The 24,627-nt window shown below is 36.7% G+C and overlaps 1 protein-coding gene across 3 annotated transcripts in view; it reads right to left on the reverse strand.

The window, feature by feature from the left end:
- LOC105439790 overlaps nucleotides 1-24,627 on the reverse strand; it is a 58,389-nt gene that overhangs the window by 5,154 nt on the left and 28,608 nt on the right. For 2 of the 3 annotated variants that reach the window (XM_030978030.1, XM_030978031.1), the window contains exons 5-7: nucleotides 23,550-23,708; nucleotides 9,811-9,978; nucleotides 8,280-8,447 (exon numbers count right to left, since the gene is read on the reverse strand). In XM_030978030.1, the coding sequence (XP_030833890.1) occupies nucleotides 8,280-8,447; nucleotides 9,811-9,978; nucleotides 23,550-23,708 (495 nt within the window). The remainder of the gene's footprint in view (nucleotides 1-8,279; nucleotides 8,448-9,810; nucleotides 9,979-23,549; nucleotides 23,709-24,627) is intronic. The other variant, XM_030978032.1, reaches the window with a different exon arrangement.

The following is a 24,627-nucleotide window of genomic DNA, read 5'->3' on the forward strand; positions in this document are numbered from 1 at the left end:
GACGTCATAATATGCAAATTGAAATTTTGAGTTCGGAGGCCATATTGATGACGTCATGAGTTAATTGAGGGTCAAATGAGACATGAAATCATATTTCCAACTCATGCTTTTTCCAACCATGATATAAAAGTTGGGGGTCAATTGACTATGTGAAGAGCTATTTCGATTTTTAAAATGGCATGTATTTGATCAAATTTGCATTATATTTCCCATAGCAGCACGCGCGGATTTTGAACTTTGACGCACGCTCACAGCCTTATGAAAGGTCAAGAGTGACTGAAATTAATGTAAATTGTCATTTACGGTAAGAGGAATCTAAATCATGTAAACATTTTGAATTTGACCTTTTCCGCGCGTTGCGAGCGCGCACAACGCGCGCGGGGACACTTACGGACGGAAAATTTTGAAAGGCTTTAAATGACCTAATTCGTACTCTCGTTTAATAGTTAAGTGATTTTGAGCATTTTAAAATTTTGACGAACGCGTACGCGCGCGTCATGACCTCTATGTGACCTTTGATGACATGACCTGTTGACCCTTAACCTAAAGTATATATGATATAAATATGAATGACCTTTGATGACGCATCTTGAAGATATGTAAGATAATGGGATTTCACAAAATGGCGCCTGGATGACATTACGATGACCTGATGACCTTGAAAATGTTTCTGTCACGTCTCATGACAATGACCAATGACTGTGCCAAAATTGAATGAAATTGACGAAACCGAACGTGAGTTATCCTAGGCACAAAAAACGGGAAGAAATAAAAATAAAGAATAATAATAATAATAATAACTAGAAATTTAATTCGTCATGGGGACGAATTAGGTGGTCTAGCTGCGTTCAATACCCAATAGATATTCAATAAATTTGAATATTTATTATATAGAGAAAGGGAGAAGTTATATAGACATGTAAACAATGATCATGATGATGAACATGATGATGATGATCATGATCATCATCAAACCATGATGATCACGATGATATTGATGATCATGATCATGATCGTGAGCATGATCCTGACATCTGATTTATAAAATAAGGGGACATTTAGATAACATTATAGTCTCAGCTACAACGTACTCAAAAATCAACAAAAACCAAGCAGAAATAATGGCGATATTGCTCGCAAAAGACAAGAATGTAGAATCCAGATTTGAGAAAAAGTCATCTCCCATAAGGATCACACGCAAAAAAGTAATGGATCAAGTGATAATGGGGTAATAATCAAGTAAATATGGTTGTTTATTACATTATTTGCGATTGTACGTGTTTTAATATTCAAAGGAGATGGTACAGTGAAAGGTCAAAAAGAAAAAAAGTGAAGAAAAAAAATTGTTGGAAACGCCCGGACTCGAACCAGGGACCTCGAGGTCGGAAGTCAAGTGCGTTACCGATATACCAAAACATTTCTAATAGAGATTACACGTAAACTGAAAATTGAATTCTCAAATCCCACTTTGTAAGTGAAATATGAGCACGATCCCGGCATCTGATCGAAAAATAAAGGGCACAATTGTGATAGCTTATTGTCTCAGCTACAACATACTCAAAGCTCAGCGTAAACAAAGATAAAACGACGGAGATATTGCTCGCGAAAGACGAGAATGTAGATCCAGTTTTGAGAAAAAGTCATGTCCCATAGAGAATACACGCAAAATGTGAAAAATTGACATGCCTCCATTAATTGCAAAAATATGCCATGATGCCTTTGTCAAAATGAAATATTGTGGTAACTACATTTGTAGAGAATATTCTCAGGTAGAACATATCAAAATTTGAAAGAAAATTGATCAATATTTACAGAGATACAATCAATTTTGCAAAAATCTGCTGACGTCATAATATGCAAATTGAAATTTTGAGTTCGGAGGCCATTATGATGACGTCATGAGTTAATTGAGGGTCAAATGAGACATGAAATCATATCTCCAACTCATGCTTTTTCCAATCATGATATAAAAGTTGGGGGTCAATTGACTATCTGAAGAGCTATTTCGATTTTTAAAATGGCATGTTTTTGATCAAATTTGCATTATATTTCCCGTAGCAGCACGCGCGGATTTTGAAGTTTGACGCACGCTCAAGGCCTTATGAAAGGTCAAGAGTGACTGAAATTAATGCAAATTGTCATTTACGGTAAGAGGAATCTAAATCATGTATAAAAATTCGAATTTGACCTTTAACGCGCGTTGTGAGCGCGCGCAACGCGCGCGGGGACACGTACGGACGAAAAAATTTTGAAATGCTTAAAATGACCCAATTCGTACTCACGTTTAAGAAATAAGTGATTTTGAGCATTTTAAAATTTTGACGCACGCGTACACGCGCGTCATGACCTTTATGTGACCTTTGATGACATGACTTGTTGACCCTTGACCTGAAGTATACGTGATATGAATATGAATGACTTTTGCTGATGCATCATGAAGATATGATGGATAACGTGATTTCACAAAATGGCGCCTGGATGACATTACGATGACCTGATGACCTTGAAAATGTTCCTGTCACGTTTCATGACAATGACCTATGACTGTGTCAAAATTGAATTAAATTGACGAAACCGAACTTGAGTTATCATAGGCACAAAAAAGTGTAGGAAATAAATAAAAATAAATAATAATAATAAATAATAATAATAATAAAGAAAGAAAATTCTGACGAAAACAATAGGTGATCTGTTTTCAACAGACCACCTAATAATAATAAAGAAAATCCTTCAAAGTTCTAGAAAATGTGCAATTTTCTTTTGTAGCCCATGGTCTCAGCTATAACATACCAAAATTTGGGATAAAATGGAGCACGAATAAGCGAGATAGTGCTCAAAGAGTAATGCCATGTAGATTCACGATGTGAACGACATTCACCTTCCATAGAGATAACACACAAATGAAGAAAATTCTGACATGTCGCCTTTAATTGAAATTTTCACCATGATGACGTCATCAAAATGAAAAACAATGGGCACTGATCTTGTAAAGAATTGTCTCAGCTACAACATATCTAAGTTTGGAAGGAAATCAATCAATATTTACAGAGATACAATCAATTTGCCATACATATGATGACGTCATAATATGCAAATTCGTTTTTTGAGTTCCAAGGCCATTATGATGATGTCACGATATATATAATGGCCAAATGAGACCTAAAATCATATCTCCAACTCATATTCTATCCAAATATGAGAAAAAATTGGGGGTTCTCTGGACTTCTTAAAGAGCTATAATGGATTTTGCATAGGCATGTTTTTGCCCATATATGCTATGTATTACAAGATCTCGCGCGTACGGACGCGTATCTTAAACGGACGCTAATTCCGTCAATAATGGTCATGAAAAGATAAACATGGTATCAAATTGTTCGGAAAACGATAAGGAATATCCTCGTCAAAAAGACCTACTCGGAAATTATTCTTCGTTTGGCCGCTACGAACGAAAACGCGCAAAAATGCGTGTTTTGCGTGATTTTTATGAAACGCGTAAAATGGCCTGAAACGTATCCAAAATGAATTTGAGGCGATTTGGAGCATTTTAAAATTTGCGCGCGCACTGACGCGCGGACGTACGCGTACGCGCGCGTTTTTTGACCTGATATTGACCTTGATCATGGTAAATATGAATGAGAAATGGCTTTCAGTTATGATGTTATGATCATTTGAGATTTTCCAAAAAAAACACAAAATGGCGCCTGGATGACGTCATGAAGACTTGATGACCTTGAAAAGGTTCCTGTCACGTCTTATGGCAATGACCTATGACTGTGCCAAAATTGAAAGAAATTGACTGGACGGATCTTGAGTTATCGTCGGAACAAAAAAGTGGAAGAAATAAAAATAAAGAAATAAAGAAAGAAAATTCTGACGAAAACAATAGGTGGTCTGTCGAAGACAGACCACCTAATAATAATAAAGAAAATCCTTCAAAGTTCTAGAAAATGTGCAATTTCAACTTTCAATTGAAAATTCTGACATGATCCCAACATCTGATCAAAAAACAAAGTACACCGGTTTTGTAGCCCATGGTCTCAGCTATAACATACCAAAATTTGGGATAAAATGGAGCACGAATAAGCGAGATAGTGCTCAAAGAGTAATGCCATGTAGATTCACGATGTGAACGACATTCACCTTCCATAGAGATGACACGCAAATGAAGAAAATTCTGACATGTCGCCTTTAATTGAAATTTTCACCATGATGACGTCATCAAAATGAAAAACAATGGGCACTGATCTTGTAAAGAATTGTCTCAGCTACAACATATCTAAGTTTGGAAGGAAATCAATCAATATTTACAGAGATACAATCAATTTGCCATACATATGATGACGTCATAATATGCAAATTCGTTTTTTGAGTTCCAAGGCCATTATGATGATGTCACGATATATATAATGGCCAAATGAGACCTAAAATCATATCTCCAACTCATATTCTATCCAAATATGAGAAAAAATTGGGGGTTCTCTGGACTTCTTAAAGAGCTATAATGGATTTTGCATAGGCATGTTTTTGCCCATATATGCTATGTATTACAAGATCTCGCGCGTACGGACGCGTATCTTAAACGGACGCTAATTCCGTCAATAATGGTCATGAAAAGATAAACATGGTATCAAATTGTTCGGAAAACGATAAGGAATATCCTCGTCAAAAAGACCTACTCGGAAATTATTCTTCGTTTGGCCGCTACGAACGAAAACGCGCAAAAATGCGTGTTTTGCGTGATTTTTATGAAACGCGTAAAATGGCCTGAAACGTATCCAAAATGAATTTGAGGCGATTTGGAGCATTTTAAAATTTGCGCGCGCACTGACGCGCAGACGTACGCGTACGCGCGCGTTTTTTGACCTGAAATTGACCGGACGGATATTGACCTTAATCATGATAAATATGAATAAGAAATGCCTTTCCGTTATGAAGATATGATAATGAGTTGAAAGTACAAAAAAAAACACAAAATGGCGCCTGGATGACGTCATGAAGACTTGATGACCTTGAAAAGGTTCCTGTCACGTCTTATGGCAATGACCTATGACTGTGCCAAAATTGAAAGAAATTGACTGGACGGATCTTGAGTTATCGTCGGAACAAAAAAGTGGAAGAAATAAAAATAAAGAAATAAAGAAAGAAAATTCTGACGAAAACAATAGGTAGTCTGTCGAAGACAGACCACCTAATACAGAAAATTCTGACGAAATCAATAGGTGGTCTGTTGATAACAGACCACCTAACTAGAAATTTAATTCGTCATGGGGACGAATTAGGTGGTCTGTCTTCAATTCTTATGATAATGCTCATCTTCAATTCAATTACCCAATAAACAGACGTTAGTGTAAAATGATGTATTAAGATATGGATTGATGAATGAAGTACTGATGAACTGATGAATTGATAGATTGAACTGATATGAAATGAACTGAATTGATGAGCTAAACGGATAAACTGATGAACTGAACTAAACTGATGAGCTGAAGTGATGAACGAAATATCGAGAAAATATCATGATGATGCATGATGATCATGATCAAATTTAATGCAAAAAAAATCAAAATAAGTAGGCCTAATGAATATGACACAAACTCACAAAGTATTGAGAAATAAACTACTTGATCATGATCTTGATTGTCATGATGACGATAATGATAATCATGATGATGATGATGATGATCATTATGATCATGAGCGTGATCCTGACATCTGATTGAAAAAATGAGGGGATATTTAGATAGCATATAGGCTCAGCTACAACATTCTAAAAAATCAACAAAAACCAAGTGGAAAAAAACGGCGATATTGCTCGCAAAAGAGAGGAATGTAGAAACCAGATTTGAGAAAAAAAAGTCATCTCCCATAGGGATTACACGCAAAAAGTAATGGATCAAGTGATAATAGGGTAATACTAAAGAAATTATGGTTGTTTATTACATCATTTGCGATTCTACGTGATTTAAAAGGCAAAGGAGATGGTAGAGTGAAAGGTCAAAAAGAAAAAAAAAGTGAAGAAAAAAATTATTGGAGACGCCTGGACTCGAACCAGGGGTCTCGAGGTCCGAAGTCAAGTGCGTTACCGATATACCAAAACATTTCCCATAGAGATTACACGTAAACGGAAAATAGAATTCTCAAATCCCACTTTGCAATTGAAATATGAGCATGATACCGGCATCTGATCGAAAAATAAATGGCACACTTGTGATAGCTTATTGTCTCAGCTACAACATACTCAAAGTTCAGAGAAAACGAAGCTAAAACGACGGAGATATTGTTCGTGAAAGACTGGAATGTAGAATCCAGTTTTGAGAAAAAGTCATGTCAAATAGAGAATACACGCAAAATGTGAAAAATTGACATGCCTCCTCTAATCGCAAAAATAGGCCATGATGCTTTCGTCAAAATGAAAATCTGTGTTAACCGCATTTGTAGAGGATATTCTCAGCTAGAACATATCAAAATTTGAAAGTAAATCGATCAATATTTACAGAGATACAATCAATTTACCGTAAATATACTGACATCATAATATGCGAATTGAAATTTTGAGTTCGGAGGCCATTATGATGACGTCATGAGTTAATTGAGGGTCAAATGAGACATGAAATCATATCTCCAATTCATTCTCTATCAAAATATGAAAACGAAATTGGGGTCACCTTGCATCCTAAAGCGCTACAATGGATTTTGTAAAGGCATGTTTTTGCCCCTATATGCTATGTACTACAAGAGCTCGTACGCATGGACATTATCTTAAACGGACGCTCATTCCGTTTTTACTGGTCAGAAAAATGTGAACAAGGTATCAAAAGGCTTGGAAAAATGTGTCAAATTCGATGACAGAAAAAATTTAGCAATTCTATGTTGAAAAATGCCATTACGCGCGGAAACGCGCACGCATGCGCATGTTCACGTTTTTTTGCAAAATGCTTAAAATGGCCTGAAACGTATGCAAAATGAATTTGAGACGATTAAGAGCATTTTGAAATTTTGCGTGCGCTGACGCGCGGACGTACGTATGCGCGCGCGTTTTTTTACCTGAAATTGACCGGACGGATATTGACCTTAATCATGATAAATATGAATAAGAAAATAAGAAGAAAATATGAAAAATGTTCCTGTCACGTCTTATGACAATGACCTATGACTGTGTCAAAATTGAACGACTTTGACTGAACTGATCTTGAGTTAACCTCTGAACAAAAAAGGGGGGAGAAATAAATAAAAATAAATAATAATAATAATAAATAAAGAAAGAAAATTTGAACGAAAACAATAGGTGATCTGTCGATATCGACAGACCACCTAATAATAAAGAAGAAAGAAAATTCTGACGAAAACAATAGGTGATCTGTCATTGACAGACCACCTAATAATAATAAAGAAAGAAAATTTGACGAAAACAATAGGTGATCTGTCGATATCGACAGACCACCTAATAAATAAATAAATAAATAAAGAAAATTCTGACGAAAACAATAGGTGATCTGTCGAAAACGACAGACCACCTAATAAATAGAGATGTATTTGTCTTTGGAGAATTAAAATATAAAACAAAGAAGACACTATCACTTTTTTTGATTATTTAGACACATTTTTGACATTGCCTTAATGCTATAATTCATTTGTGACTAAATGAATGCATTATACATGAATGTGTATGTAGAGTGTGTACATGTAGATTTGCTTAAAATAAGTACTGTGATCTAGATCTTCATTCTTGTTTAGTGAGTATTGAATCTGAAGTATACTAAGATACTACTTTCAGACCCATGAGGATATAATTCCCACTATATGAATTGCTCTGAACTTAAAAATATGAAAATTACAAACAAAATGATTTGTATCCACTAGTCTTTAGAGTACTTCCGTAATCTGTTTATACTGAAATTGTTTTACTGCATAAGTAGCGACATGACACTCTCCATCCCCCCAAAAAGCTTACTTAAAAACTTTAAGTTAGTCTTCATTAAACCAAAATATCTTTTCTGAGGCAATCCTTTAAAAGTGATGTTTTTTGCAGAACATCATTTTTTTAACTCGAGCCATCTGAATTCTGTATCTTACACTGCACATGAAAACCCCTCTTTTTATAATACTGTTCCTTTGTCTGCTAAGACTATTATACATTTTCATATAAAAAATTTAACACGTTGACAAAATATTGACAGCATGTTGCTAAAATATCATAACTTCTTAAATTCATCTCCACTGCTGCATGTGTACCTGAATTCATCATGGCATGGATATAGAGTACAAACACACATACATACCTGTAAGGTTGACGCCTTTGCATTCAGTGTAGAATAGAACTCCTCCCGGAAATCCTTTCCATGTAGTGTCAGTTGAGTCAGGTTTGGCATGGAACACAAAGCATCTACTAGGTAATGTGTAGAGGTTGTTGTTGGACAGCTAACATCTGTAAGCCAGACATATTGGACCTACATGTATACAAACAGTGATTCATACAAGTACATTACCAGAGTACACGTTTTCATTGAATTACTGCAAATATAACTGGGTGCTCTGATATACATGTATGTGTATGGCTATGCTTGGGTGACAAATGCAATGGGCTTTATATAGTCAAATATAGGATTTGGATAAGGGCTACAAATAGGTTTGAGCTCAGGTTTAGTGATAGGAATACTTTTTGGTGCAGGGATCAAGTTAAGAATTTGGTTAGTACAGGATGGAATGCACAGAAAAATTGTTGATGGGGCATATGCATTAAACAACAGGATAGAAAAATTATACAGACGTAGTGCATTTTCTTACTTCATACTACATAGTGATGCATTCAAGGAATATATCCTAACAGGTACCCACTTATATTACTTCACCTAGGACAAGTTTGGCAAATGTAGATTAATGTCTTGCCAAACAACATGAGTGCTACGTATGGCAGGGATTCGAACCCCATACCTCATGGTTCATGTCCATACAGTGACCTATCCAATAGACCACGAACACCTCTACATGAACAATGGTTGATAACAATTATTTTAGAATGTATAATACCCATAAACGGGTAACTGATTTTAATAAATAGAGATGTATTTGTCTTTGGAGAATTAAATATAAAACAAAGAAGAAACTATCACTTTTTTGATTATTTAGACACATTTTTGACATTGCCTTACTGCTATAATACATTTGTGACTAAATGAATGCATTATACATGAATGTGTATGTAGAGTGTGTACATGTAGATTTGCTTAAAATAAGTACTGTGATCTAGATCTTCATTCTTGTTTAGTGAGTATTGAATCTGAAGTATACTAAGATACTACTTTCAGACCCATGAGGATATAATTCCCACTATATGAATTGCTCTGAACTTAAAAATATGAAAATTACAAACAAAATGATTTGTATCCACTAGTCTTTAGAGTACTTCCGTAATCTGTTTATACTGAAATTGTTTTACTGCATAAGTAGCGACATGACACTCTCCATCCCCCAAAAAAGCTTACTTAAAAACTTTAAGTTAGTCTTCATTAAACCAAAATATCTTTTCTGAGGCAATCCTTTAAAAGTGATGTTTTTTGCAGAACATCATTTTTTTAACTCGAGCCATCTGAATTCTGTATCTTACACTGCACATGAAAACCCCTCTTTTTATAATACTGTTCCTTTGTCTGCTAAGACTATTATACATTTTCATATAAAAAATTTAACACGTTGACAAAATATTGACAGCATGTTGCTAAAATATCATAGCTCCTTAAACTCTTCTCCACTGCTGCATGTGTACATAAATTCATCATGACATGGATATAGAGTACAAACACACATACATACCTGTAAGGTTGACGCCTTTGCATTCAGTGCAGAATAGAACTCCTCCTGGAAATCCTGTCCATCTAGTGTCAGGTCAATCAGGTTTGGCATGGAACACAAAGCATCTACTAGGTAATGTGAAGAGGCTGATGTTGGACAGCTAACATCTATAAGCACGACACGTCCGACCTACATGTATATAAACAGTGAGTCATACAAGTACATTACCAGAGAACATGTTTTTCTTCAAGGACTGCAAATGTATAACCGGGTGCTCCAATATACATGTATGTGCATGGCTATGCTTGGGTGACAAATGCAATGGGCTTTATATAGTCAAATATAGGATTTGGATAAGGGCTGCAAATAGGTTTGAGCTCAGGTTTAGTGATAGGAATACTTTTTGGTGCAGGGATCAAGTTAAGAATTTGGTTAGTACAGCATGGAAAGCACAGAAAAATTGTTGATGGGCATGCGTTAAAACAACAGGAGGATCGACAAACACAGCCATAGTGCATTTTCTCACTACATAGTGATACAAACAGTGATTCATTAAAGTACATTACCAGAATACATGTATTTATTGAATGACTGCAAATATAACTGGGTGCTCCAATATACATGTATGTGTATGGCTAAGCTCAGTTGACAAATGTTCTGGGCATTATTAAGTCACAAATATATATAGGATTCGCATGAGAGCTGCAAATAGGCTTTGAGCTTAGGTGTAGTCTTACGGTTTATTATAGATTTTAGTGCAGGGTTAAGTTCAGAAATCGGTTAGTTCAGGGTAGTGGGCGCAGAAAATGCATCAAAAAAAGATTTATAGGACTAACTTTTACTATTATAGCTGTAGTACATGCAACTACTGCATATTCATCTGAGTAATTGCATCCATCCACAATATTTATGAACAAAAACAAACACAGGACGCTGAGTAATACCCAGCTCATCTTGAACATAACTACAATATGAAGGTTACGTTAATTTGCCAAATAGATTTTCAATTTCATTAATTTACATATACTTCTAGATCAACATGTATGTTTCTCTTTATATAACTTTTGTTTACTAGCTGTCATCATGTGGTGAGGCTGGTGTGAGGCACTCAACATCATGAAGGCAGAGAGTCTTGATCTGTACAGAAATTGAATGACTGAAATAGGTTTAACCCTATTTAGCCCGGGCTATTTTGAAACTGCATAGCCCGGGGGGGGGGGGGGGCTTCTAAGGCCCCCCCCCTATGATCTCGGTCGTGAAACGCCCGATCGTCGCGAAAATTTGCATACATGTCAAGTGAAGTGTATAGAATACTATGGTAATTTCAATTTTTTGAAAAATTCACTCATTAGCATATTTATGGTAATTTATGCAAATAAGATCATCAAATTCACACTTTTGCCCATAAATCAGACATTATTCATATTTCAAGCATTCTTTCTCACTACATATATTTTTTTAGACCAATTGGAATAATAATACAATACAAAAAATTGAAAATCCAGGGTTATTCCTTACGTTATCTATTGTTTTGATAATTTTTTATGTATTTCTTCGTTTTTTTTAACTTATGTATTTTATTGTTTTTATTGTTTTATTTTATTTCCAACTATAATTCAACTATTTGGACCCAAAAATAAACACCTAATCTATAAACAAGACCAAATAACCAATGTTTTATCTCTTTATTTGAAAAATGAGATTTCCATATGTTTTGTACACAAATCACAAAAATGAGCGATTTTTGGGCTGACATGCAAAGACAAAATGACACGTGACTTCATAATGGTAAGTTTGACTTTCAAAAAATTTCTTTCAAAAGATGTGCAAGACTTGAAAGAAAAAAGTCACAAAATTTCAGTGCAAGATTTTCTTGCGTTAAAAAATTATCGCGTAAAATGTCAAGGGGGGGGGGGGCTTCTACAGCCCCCCCCCCCCCGCCCCCGGGCTAAATAGGGTTAACACTGGTAGATGGAGGGGGAGCAGGAATTTTGTAAACATGTGGTCAGAGACCGCATCAAAGAAAGGGTCTTGTTGGGGCTAGTATTTATTTGCACAGAGTAGTTTTCCCAATATTAGTCCTTTGTAGACTTCATGAAGGCTTTTGATCTAGTTAATCACAGAATTGCAATTGAAAAGCTTATTGGAATAGGTGTAGACGCCTCTATCCTACCAACTGTGTGCAGCTTTCTCAGCGATCGCTCTCAAACAGTGAGGTACCGGAGTAAAGCCTCAACATTGTTGAACCTCACTTGCGGCGTCCCCCAAGGGACCAAATTGGGTCCGATCATTTTTCTCGTTATGGTGAACGATGTGGCCCTTACTACTGAGGATAGGTGGAAGTATGTGGATGACCTCAGTATGTTGGAAGTTGTTCATAAATCACAAGAAAGTTCCCTGCAAACCCACATCGATGCGTTGAGTGAATGGTGCAATGTGAATGATATGAAGCCCAAACCAGAGAAATGCAAAGTCATGCGATTTAGTTTCTTGAGAAATCCTCCACCGAAAGTACCGTTTTCCATCAACGGAAGTCGCTTAGAATGGGTCGACTCACAAGTTCTTCTTGGAATCGCGATACAAGCGAATCTTAAATGGGATCGTCAAGTCCAGACCATGGTCTCTCGTGCTGCACGTAGATTGTACATCCTAAGCGTCTTGAAAAAGAATGGTGCTAATGTAGAGGATTTATTGATCATCTACAAGTCCTATATTCGTCCATTGTTGGAGTTTGGATCACCTGTCTGGGGATCAAGTCTCACCAAGGCTCAGGTTGATGAACTTGAGCGGGTTCAAAAACGTGTCCTCCGCTGCATAGCTTTCCCCAATGTTCTCTCGTATAGTAAGCAACTCATCCTGTATGGACTCACTTCCTTGGAACTAAGAAGGAATGAGCTTCTCCTTCGTTTTGGTGAAGGTTTGCTCCAGTCTGATCGTTATCGTAACTTCTTGCCCCCTACTAGACAATCACAGTCCCGATTACAACTTAGGAACTCTCAAAGTCTTGACATTCCATTTTGTAGAACGCAGAGATATAGGCTATCAACTATCCCTTCTCTGTCAGTCCTTTTGAATTCCTCATTGTAATGCAGTATATCAACTTATTTGTTTATCTATTTATCTTTCTCACTGTTCATAGCTGTGTTACTTTTGTGAGATTTCACGTAATATACAATGATCTTCAATGATCATCTATAATGCAGTTCATTTTAATATGCAAACCTATTTATCATGGATATTCCCTGTTCTTTGATCTTATTCTACACTATCTTTACTACCTTTATTCTTGTCTTCCCTCTCCCCCTCTCTTCTTCTATTCGTATCTGTTTCCTCTCTATTGTTTATAAGATGCATGATTTTTCTTCCTTCCTAGTTTTGAATTCGTCATTGTAATGCAGCTATATCAACTATTTATTTATCTATTTATCTCTCTCACTGTTTATAACTGTGGTACTTTGTTGAGATTACACTTTAAAATGCAATGATCTTCAATGATTATCTATAATGCAGTTCACTTTAGTTTGCAAATTTATTTATTATGGATATTCCCTGTTCTTTGATCTTATTTTCACTTTTCTATACTCCCTTTTTTTCTTGTCTTCCCTCTTCCCCTCTCTTCTTCTTTTCGTATCTGTTTCCTCTCTATCGTTTATAAGATGCATGATTTCTCTATTCCTTGAAATGTCAGTAGGGTCATCACAATTTTCTTTTTTCCGTTTTTTTGTCTTTCTTTCTTCTTTCTTCCCCCTTATAAGCAAATAGTTTTACTGTGTATCATTATCCGTTTACATGCAAGTGTATTCTCAATTCTTTACTTGTATAATTATTCTCTTTAACACGTTGTTGACATATTGCACCTTTCCTCTAATAAATTTGATTTTATTGTTCTTCAATGTAATATAACCATATTACTTTACCTCGTGCAATATCTTTTTGATAATATTATCCTTGTACTTTTAGGTTGTTACATTACGTGCTTTATCATGTTACTCATGCTTTGTGTGAAACCCCTTCTCCTTCCTCTTCTCTTAGGTCCTCATCTTTATCTTTTTCTTTTTTCTTTCTCTTTTCTTAACCCCTTTCCTCAGCTATTATCACCTTTTCCCTCTTTCTTCTTTCTTCACACAATACATTTCTAGTTTCGTCTTTCTCTTTCTCCTTTTTTCTCTCTCTCTCTTCCTTTTTTTTTTGATGACACAGAAGGTTTTTAAGGTTTTTAATGTTTTTAATATTTGTAATATATTTGAATTTTAACATAATAATTGTAATATATCTCGAGTTTGATGTAATATTCGTAATATATTTAGATTTTGATTCAATGTTTGTAATATATTTAGATTTTGATGTAATATTTGATTCTTATTTTGCATAATTTATAGTCGTACGTTTTAGTCATTCATATTTTGTTCGTTTATTGTGTTGTATATTGACTTTGTAAATTGAATTATTTCAGCTTCCCAGCTGCATGTTCTTTTATTTCAATAAACCGAATCAAATCAAATCAAATCTTGTATACTTTTATGAGTTAAATCAGACAGTGAGAAGTCAGAATGTGTATTATTTATAAGTTTTAAAATACTTAGTACCTTCAGGTGATTTTTATGTACATTAGAGTAAGATCAAAAGTGCATGAAAATATAAGGCCCTTGTCAAGAGTCAGGGATAGACAGTCCAATAGGATACGACCATACTGAAGATTCAGGTAAGAGGAAGATCAGGAATTCCTGAGCGTAGGAGCGAATTGCAGTGATTCTACTGTATTTTAGAGGTATGTGAATTAAATGCAAATCTTCTCAGTAAAATATTCAGTATAGCACCTTTTCATTGTAATTCAAATATTTAGACCAGCATTGCTAAAGATAATATTCTATTAGAGAGTTTAAAGAATGATAATTTTATTTACAAGCGTAAAATGATTATGATGATTATAATAATAGATGTTATATTGTACATGAAAGTGGTCTAGCTATAGAACATATACATTCCTTACTATAATTTTCCTTTGTGGTTCGTATTATGTGGCCTGCTATGTTTTAATAATTTGTATGTACTATAGTTCTGTTGAATGAAGACATAATACCATCAAGGCAACAACAAAATAGCTGAATACCTAGGGGGCAAAACCTTAATTTGTGGGTTTTTGGTCGGGACGTTGTAGGTCGGTCGGTATAAACATGATCAGAGGATCTTCCTGCACAATTTCTAGGTGGACTACCCTGACAATATTTTTCTGGAAAAAAAATAGTCAATAATTAGAAGATAATTTTGTAACAGAACATCATTTTACCATGCATGTGGTATCAATGAAAGAAAATTAAATTATCTACAAGATGATACCACATTCATGATGATTGAATTTATTTTACATAATAATAATAATAATAATCTATATAAGTAATATGCTAAGGCTCCGCGGGGGGCGCGACGTCTCCGCGAGTCTTTGTATTCTATTGTTTTTTAATGAGATCGCCGACCCAAGTTGGTGCGGCTATCTCCTCCTGAACCCTGCCCTCGGGGTACCCGTGCCCGGTGCCATCGTCCGCGGGAGAGTCTACTCTGTGGAATTGGCTATACTCCGCCCGAGGTCCTCCTCCGTGTCGACGTCCAGGGCGAAAACAGACGCGATATGCATAATGCAGGATATGCATGACGACAGAGATACCTCATGGATATTCAACATTGCATCCGTAGACACACGACCGATGACTATCCACTCACATTAAGTTGCGTATTAAATGCACTATGCACAGGGTCGGGATTACCAAGAGTAAAGCGTCTTGCTATATGATGTGCTTTGTAGTAGCTAGGATGTGCTTTGTAGTAGCTGTATCAAACAGACACACAACAGATGACCATCAACTCACATTATGTTGCGTATTAAATGCTCTATGCAAAGGGCGGGATAACCCCCGAGTAAGCCATCTTACTATAGGGTGTGCTTTGTACTCGCTGCACAAGCCAGAGAGATACACGGGGCTAATTCCCGTCGACGTCCAAACTTAGAGACCTATTTCCATCATGATTGCCGCGATTTTTATATAGTTTTCGTGAATGGAGGTATGAAATCAAAGCTTATTTTGTGATTATTACGGCCATTTATACTTAATTTTGATTATCATTTTCTAAAGGAAAGTTTTCACAAGAAAATCATTGGACTGACAGTTCAGTCGCAAGCTAACTTCAGTCAACACATACAGTATACACGGTGCTGCGGCTGGGGCGCTTTGACCAAGACTGAGCTGTGCTAGAGTCGAAGAGTTTGGGGGGCCAAGCAGGCCAATATTCGTACAACTATATAACTACACATACGTCTATCCATCCATCGAAGAAGAACCCGTCAACACAACAGCGTGCGGGCCGAAGTGGCAAAAATTTGTTTCTTATCTTTACAGTAAATTAAAAGAAAGCATTGAATAAGGTTATGAATTGTACATTTAAATATTAATAGTTCAATATCAACCATGCAGACAGAAGCATGTGACTTCATGCATTGCAAAACAATCAGTTGCGTAATGAGTAAAATTGTTTGGGGGGGGGGTGCAAAAAAAAAATCGGCATCACCATGCACCATTCTTGCATGTTACATGAAGGCTCCAAGAAACATTTTTCAAAGTGGGGGGGGGGGGGGGGGGGGGTCAGTTAGATCGCAGCGGGTTGAGTGTATATAGGCGTGGGGTCCACGGGTTTCAAGGGGCCATAAACCCCCGAAAGCTTGGGGGTTTTAGGTGTTTAATTAGGGTCAGATGAGCATATTTTTAATACTTTATTTGTGACACTTGCGGGTTACTAATTGGCGTGGGGTCAATATGTAGAGTTGCGTACCAACTACGCTGGCCTACGTTACTATATGCTGAGGGACGGAAAGGGGTACGCAAGATGAATGAAAACAATTCAACATGTTTAATTTTTTCCGCGTACTTTCAGCGTAGAAACTTGACGCAGAAAGTACGCCTTTTTACGCAACACTACGCTACATGCCTACGCAACAGTACGCTACCCTACGCCAGATCGACAAAGCAGTAAAAGCTTTCCACACAGTAAGCAACAATAAGCAAACCTGTACGCCAGCCTACGCATAACCTACGCAGGGACTATTTTCCCATTAATACGCAGCCTAATTTCTGCTTAGTCGGTACGCCACACTACGAAACTCTACGCAGTTCCAGTGGCTTAAAGAATAACTACCGGTACAGTTGGATCGTTTTTTTTTTTTTATATAAGGCCAAATTAAAAAAACAAACATATTTAGCGTCCTGTTTTTTCGAAAAATGGGAAGGAGACCCTTTTTTTTTTTTCTTTCTTTCAAAATGGCCGCTCCGTACATTTTCCCTGACATTCGGGCTATTTTTCAAGATGGCGGCCGATTTCAAAGAAAAAAAAAAAAAAAAATAGGAGGCGGCCCCCAAAAAGGAAGCGGGCGGGGACGCTGTTTTTTTACCTTTCGAAAAAAAAAAAAAAAATTGGAGGCGGCCCCCAAAAAGGAAGCGGGCGGGGACGTTAATCATGTATATTTTTTTAATGGCCTGAAAGGCAAATTTAGACAGTCTCTATATACCGTAAATCTCCGTGTATAAGGCGCACTTTTTTGCCGCCGAAAAAATTTGAAAGTCGGGGGTGCGTCTTATACACAGGTACAGAAAAAAAAAAGTTTTTTTTTTTTTTTTTTTTTTTTTTTTTTTTTTTTTTTAAAGTTTTGATTTATGGCGTTATGCCTGGCAATGTCTCCTAGCTCAGTAATCAGTGTGGTGACTCACCACTCGGAAACTACAACAACACTCAAATTTGTCTGTCATCTTGGTTTGAAAGTAATCTTTCTAATAGATCTCAATATGTAGTTTATAATAATAATTCCTCAAATTTTTTTTCTATAACAAATGGTGTACCACAAGGTTCTATCCTAGGTACTCCATTGTCAGAAATTTAGAGGATGCTATTCATATCATGCATGACTATTGATGTTTGGCATAGAACACAGTGCTTCTGCTAGGTGATGTGAAGAGGCTGGTGTGGGACACTTGGTATCATGAAGCCTTAGACTGTTGTTACTATTATTTTTGACAAGTTCACAACTTCAACTGCACCTCGATGTAAAATGAAGGTCCTTCCCCGCGTGGGTTTTCGGCAACAAAACAACAACAACAACAAAACAAAAAAACAATATTTTTTTTTTTTTTTTTTTTTTTTTTCTTCCCCAAAATAGGGGTGCGCCTTATACACAGGTGCGCCTTATACACGGAGATTTACGGTATCTATTTACACCCCCCCCCCTCTAGAATCCCGCGGATTTCCGCGGGTCCTGCTAGTAATAATAAATAATAGGATAATTATATAGCACCAGTATCCACCAAGCTCTGACGCTCATTGTGCTTTACGCATATTACCCTGGTCATAGCCGAGCTGCCAAAGTAACTAGTGCTGAATAATATCAGGTACCCATTTACACCTGGTGGAGTTATTTCTCCATATTTCAATCACTTTTGAAACTGAAGAATTAAAAATATATAGAAAACCTTCCTAATATTAGTTGAATACGATCTGAAAATTACAGGTTCATTGATTTTTATGTAAAAAAATGTATAGCGTAGTAAAGTTCATTTTGGAAAATATGCACAGACCAGTTCCTTGATGATACGTTTGACGTGCGTCGTCATTGCCGCATATCTGTCAGGTTTGCCCTTGCAACTGAAACGTGAATCGTCTAATTGCATTCTATTCTTTTTCTTAATGATTGAAGGGACAGTGAACGGTTGGGCTGGGCGATGGGGGAGACACAAGTGGCAGGGGCAATTCATAAATTCCCCCCAAAATTAGTAATTCTGATTTGTAATTAATACAAATTGTGTAAGGTAATTGTAGAATCTTGGTTTTTGTATGACATGGTCAAATAAATCATAAAATCCTGTCTGGATCTACAAATATTTTAATGAAGTTCTATAAATGACTAATCCAGAAAAACAGAATATTCTGGATTATTTGTAAGGGTTGGCAGATATGTAATATTAGTTGAATATGACCTGAAAATTACAGATGTTTTGCTTTTCATGTAAAAAAAGTTATAGCATAACAAAGTTCATTTTGGACAATATGCAGTTTAGTTCCCTGATAATACATTTAATATGAGTCATCATTGCCGCATACCGTATGTGTCAAGTTTGCAACTGAAACGTGAATGATTAATTACATTCTTCCCTTTTTCTATAAATGACTAAACAGAGTTGTTAGCAACATCAGAGAGACAGGAAATCAAACATTACAAGTACATTTCAACTAATAGAATGATGAAGAAACTATCAGAAACTTCCTAACCAGCTTGAACCTTTTGGTATGAGGTAGGAATTTCAGTTGCACGTTCGAGGATGTAGTAAGTTTTGCTAACTCAAATCAGAATATTTTTACTCTTAGCAAACTTTTGGATTATTGATAAAATATTATCTAGCAGCTTATTACAGAATTTCCATATGTAATCATCTGGCATCACTATGGAGCAATCCTGAAGATTCTTCTCAATGACTCTGTATTAAAACATTACCTGATGTAAATATAAGAGAAAGTGAGCCAATAAATATATAGTTTCTTATACTAGTTCCACTTTAACACTTGTAGATTAGAATAAACCTTAATATAATGTAGCATAAATTTTGTTCCATCTTGTGTTTTAGATCACAACACTTAAATCGGATTTGCAACCTTTTGTGATGACTTTACATGTTTATTACATCCAATGCTCCTGTTAATCCAATACTAATATACCTATTACCCCCATCTCAATGTTGTTTTATAATTGATATAGGTATAAGAGGGTGACATTGACTAAAGCAACCTCATACTAGATGAATTTCAGAATTCCTGGGTCTGTCTTTTAAGATCTTACAAGAATTACAAGAAAGAGTGAAAGTTTGCCTGCTAATGTAAAGTAACATTTCAAAGTTAGGTTTATATGAAATATAAATACAGTGCAACTATTATTCAAATGATACACCCCTCTATATTATAGGTTCCTACAGCAAGATGAGTAACCAGCCAAGAAAACGTGTGGCAGATAGTGCCATGTCCATGAAGCATGTGCCTGCTAAGAAGTCTTCCAAAGATATGAGCACTGACTACACAAAATGCATCATATGCCAACAAGAATCTGTGATAAGCCTATTCTTCATCCAGTTACGTGTGTAACAACATATATGAACAAATTTAAGGCTCTTCGCATTCTGGTCGGTCAAAGTTAAACCCTTATGATGTTGTAGATGAGCTGGAAGCTCCTCTTTTCCAGCTCCTGGTCTGTCCACATTCCTCATAGAATCATCCGCGTAAGGTACCGAGACATTCTCGAGGAGCTTGGTGTCGATAAAGGAGATAAATACCGGGCGACCATCTTGAAACATACATTACATGAATACTATGGGTCACATATTTTGGTTCTCAATCAAACCAAAGGTTCAGGATTTATATGTGCTTCCACATTACCACTTGGTGACGCACTGAAAAAACTGAGGCGCCTAGAAGGAGATGATATCGAGGGAAAACACCATACACTCCTGCAAGCATCAAAGATTCTTAGAGCAGATTGTGAAGTGTAAGAAAGAGATGTGTGAGAAAAATTCAACTGAAATTTCATTCACATCTGCATACAATATGGTTCCAGACTCACTCACTCTTCAGATGGCTATGCAGACTGAGGACGTTCTGCTTATGTGGCGCCTCGGTAGAATGATCACAACTTCGCAACTGGTGGATGCTCCTAGAGTTTTAGAAGCAGGACTTCCGGGCTTTTCCTCATTCCGTGCTGACCTCCATCCACATAGACAGGCTAGAATCATTGGCTATCTTCCTCTGATCCAATCTTCTCCAACTGACCCTACTGTACTAAAGGAAATGATGATTTGACTTGTCAGGACATCACATGCACGTGGTAACAAATACACAATTATAACTGGAGATCAGGCTACATATGAGCTCGCTGTAGCCATCAGAGACAAGCATCGTAGTGAGTCCAGCAATGTGGTCTTACTGCTGGGTGGCTTTCATCAAGCTCACAACTACATGAAAGCAGTTTGCAGATCTTTAGGGCGGCAGGTGCAGAAGATTTTCTTGTTGCAGCTGGTCTGTGCCAGGAAGGGGCTGCCAAGAAGATGTTTGGTGATAAAGCCGACTACTACCAGGCCATACATGCCCTCAGAATCCTGAGTGAAACTATGTGGCGCCTCTACTAGGAAGCATTCTAGACATGATGGGCAGCAGACAGATAAACAGATCACTAGCAGTCTGAGGTGGAATCTGTCTTGAAAATACTCTATGAAAAAGACATCACTGCCACTGAAAAGTTGCAAATGCTTCAGAATTCCCATGAACAGTTATAAACCCTTCAGGAACTTTTCCCAGAATCAATGGTTGATCAACCAACAGCAATCTTCTGGTCCACCTTCCTAATGTTCTGCATAGATTTAACTACTACCAGCAAGAAGCTGACTGGGTAGGACATGTCTGTGAATCATATTGAATGATACCTTACCTCAAAGCAGCAGGGCATTACAAATATGGGCAGCAGTCTCTGCCTCTCTATCTTGATGAGATGAAAAATCTTCCTAAAACAGCCCCTGATGTACATGAAGCACTTATGGCGGGTGCATTTGTTGCAAGGAGAGCAGATGGCAAGCACAATTGTGTTTCTCCTGACGTGCTTCTTGAACAGACAAATGCAGATGCCAAGTAAAGAAGAAAGCGGTCATGACGGAATTACACCTAACCCCGCCGCATGGATAAAATGGGTTTAAACAATTAAAACCCATCACATCTGTCTCTGCACAGTAAATATTGATGCTGCATCTTCTTTCACCCAGCCCTAACAATGAATCTGGTGTATGTCGAGTAACAAGGGACACAGAGATGGTCATCAAGGTAATGGTAGCAGTCGAGACGGATCCATCCAGTGCAACTACAACATCCCTGATAAATGTGTCAACTGGGCAATGTGCTGATTGCACAGTTTAGGACAACTTGAGCAGTGTTGAACGAATAGGCGTGGAGGCACTGTCTCAATCACTGTCCAGTCTTCAGAAGAAGACAAGTATTATGAAGCTGAACACGTTCCACACACAAAACAAGAAGCAAAAGAAGTCTGGGCCCACAAGAGCTAAATCAGGGAAGAGTGATGAAGTAACTGCTCTTCTGCGTATGACACAGATCATTGCTAGTGATGGAGAACTAGAGATTGTTGACTTGGTGAGAACCCCAAGGCAAGGGCCATCACTGACGTTGTATCCAGAGAACTAATCAAGGAGGTATCAGGGCCATCACAACATATATTAACACCTCAGCAAGTGATGACTTCAAGGAGTCTGATCTGGGCAATCTCAGAGCATACAAGTTTTTGAACAACAGATCTATACTCTCCGAAGGCTCCTCCCCCCCCCCCCCCCAAACAGGAGACGCATTTTTTCTTCATGTAAAGAGAGCTGCATGCCCTTGCAACGATGATGAATAAGAGAGCACACATTGCCAAGCCTAAAACCCCACCCTGTACAGAATTTGGGTGGAATCTGGATGATCAGCACGTGCTTCCTGTTCGAAGTACCCATCAAGCCTGGCCCGTTTCAATGAAGAAGGCTATATCATGCGGATGTACTGAAGGGTGCAAGAAGAACTGCTCATGTGCTAAGAAGGAAATACCGTGCTACATAGGGTGCCGCTGCCAAGGACTATCAAGCAAATTTAGCAGGATGCAGGACATCGAATACGACATCAGAGCAGCGAAAATCAGTGACAGTAGCAGCGACTCAGACAGTGATTAGGAAAGAAAAACAGTAATATCAGAAATAAAGAATATAGGTAGTTGCTTTAAAAGTAAATAACTATGATGTACCAGGAAATCAAGTTTGTCGACAAATTGAATAACATTCTTAAAGTGCAAGTTCATCTCTTATTTTCATCTCAATTCCCTTTTCAATTAGATATCATCATCATCAGCCATATTTCTATTTACATTTAAGCAGGTATGTGCACTGTGATTTTAGCCAAAAAAAGCCGTTGGCATGTGAGTGGCAACTTTAAAAATAAATGTCATATTTGATTCATATTACTTTAGAACATTCTCCAAATTGATTCTTTGACTTCACAAACTTTGGTCCGGAATCCAATATACACTACAGACGGTTGTATAGTCAAAACTAAATTGTAAAAAGAAACCCTGACATGATGCAGAAATTTTAAATTGAGGTTAATGCAACATGTCATGAAAGTAAAATCAGAAAGAAGTTAAGTGAACACTAAATATAATTCCAGACTTGGCAATAAAAACCTTTTCTGATAGGCTTTAAATTATTTGAACACTTTGCATGTATTGACTCCCAATGTGCATTTCCCATTCAATACTCAAGTTTATTATGGTTTATCCCTAAATCAAACATTCAGGGGCAGCAATATCTTGTCATGGCAGGAATTGGGGGGGGGGGATATTTAAGGAAGTTTGGCAACTGAAGGGGGAAGGTTTACCCCCCCCCCCTCTCCCACTACAATTTTGTATTTTGTTGTGAGAAAATTTTGCAACATCCTCATGTAAATCTTACTGGGAGGATGCAAAGTGACAGAATGACAAAAACAATACACATTTTAGTTTTTAACTTTTAAATTCCTGACCCAACTTAATTTTTTTTTCTACAACTGTAATCACAGTGATTTTTCAAATTTTCAAGCGATTGATGTTCTGTGTCTTGACAAAGCGCCCCATTAGGCTAGACTACAGCATTACAATGTGTTTTTTCACTCACCTTGGACTTGTTTCCTTCTTTAGCAAGAACTGCATAGAAGTCACTGTGCAAGGCAGCTTGACGTAGTGTAACATCCTTTAGAGAGGGCACAGAGCATATAATCTCCCCCATATCATGTGATATAATTGGTCCAAATTCTCCATTTACTCCAAGATCGATCTAAATCAAAAGCAAAAACAAAAACAAAACAAATGAAAAATTAAAATATGAGAAAGTCAGAGTCCATTGATAAAGTTTAAGACCACCTCAAATTTTGTTAATGCTTCTGTCACTCAGCCTGCATTAAGAATGTGTCATTGAATGATTACAGAATGTGAACTTAATACAGTGGTCGATATCATCAGAGTAGTGCTACGAAACCTATATGATCCCAAATTTATTTGCAAAGGAAGGCCTGGTATAACATTTTATCTGCAATGCAGCATGGTAAAGAAAGGCCATTTTTAAAGGGCCCTAAATTATTCCCTCCATCAAAATTAAGGGTTACTCTGAAGTCTGAGCATCAAATTATCAAGAGGACTGGTTGCAGCAAAACTGTTTTTGTAGAATGCCATTTCAAGAAGATGGCTTATATTCTGACCAGAAAAGGATTGGTAGTCTAATCAAACTTATTCAAATAGTACTGTTGATATTTACCATATGCCTATAAGTCTATAACAGTGACGGGTATATAAAATGATACTGCCCTAGTATTATCTTAATGCCCGAGCTGGAGATGAGAGCAATATGTTTCATATCAACCCCCCCCCCCCCTCCCCACTAAAAAGAAAAAACAAACAAAAAAATAGCCAGTCAATAATTATCATTAGTATATATCTGCTTAAAAACATTATTAGTGTCAAAAATTGTATAAAAGACATCTCCTTGAAGACATGTACAAATTTGTTATTAATGTTTCCTTCTCTTCTCTTTCTTTCTCTCCTAAATGTTATTTTGTGTATGAATTATTTGATACTTTCTCAATTGATTTTGTACAGTGCTCGATCTTTATGTCCATGCCACTTTTATTAAACAAATAATCTGTCATTGATTTTATATATGTTGTTTAAAAAATAAAATAAAACTATTATGACTTGAT

Source organism: Strongylocentrotus purpuratus, unplaced genomic scaffold (assembly GCF_000002235.5).
Source record: "Strongylocentrotus purpuratus isolate Spur 01 unplaced genomic scaffold, Spur_5.0 spur5_scaffold_1, whole genome shotgun sequence".
Taxonomy (NCBI): Eukaryota; Metazoa; Echinodermata; class Echinoidea; order Camarodonta; family Strongylocentrotidae; genus Strongylocentrotus; species Strongylocentrotus purpuratus.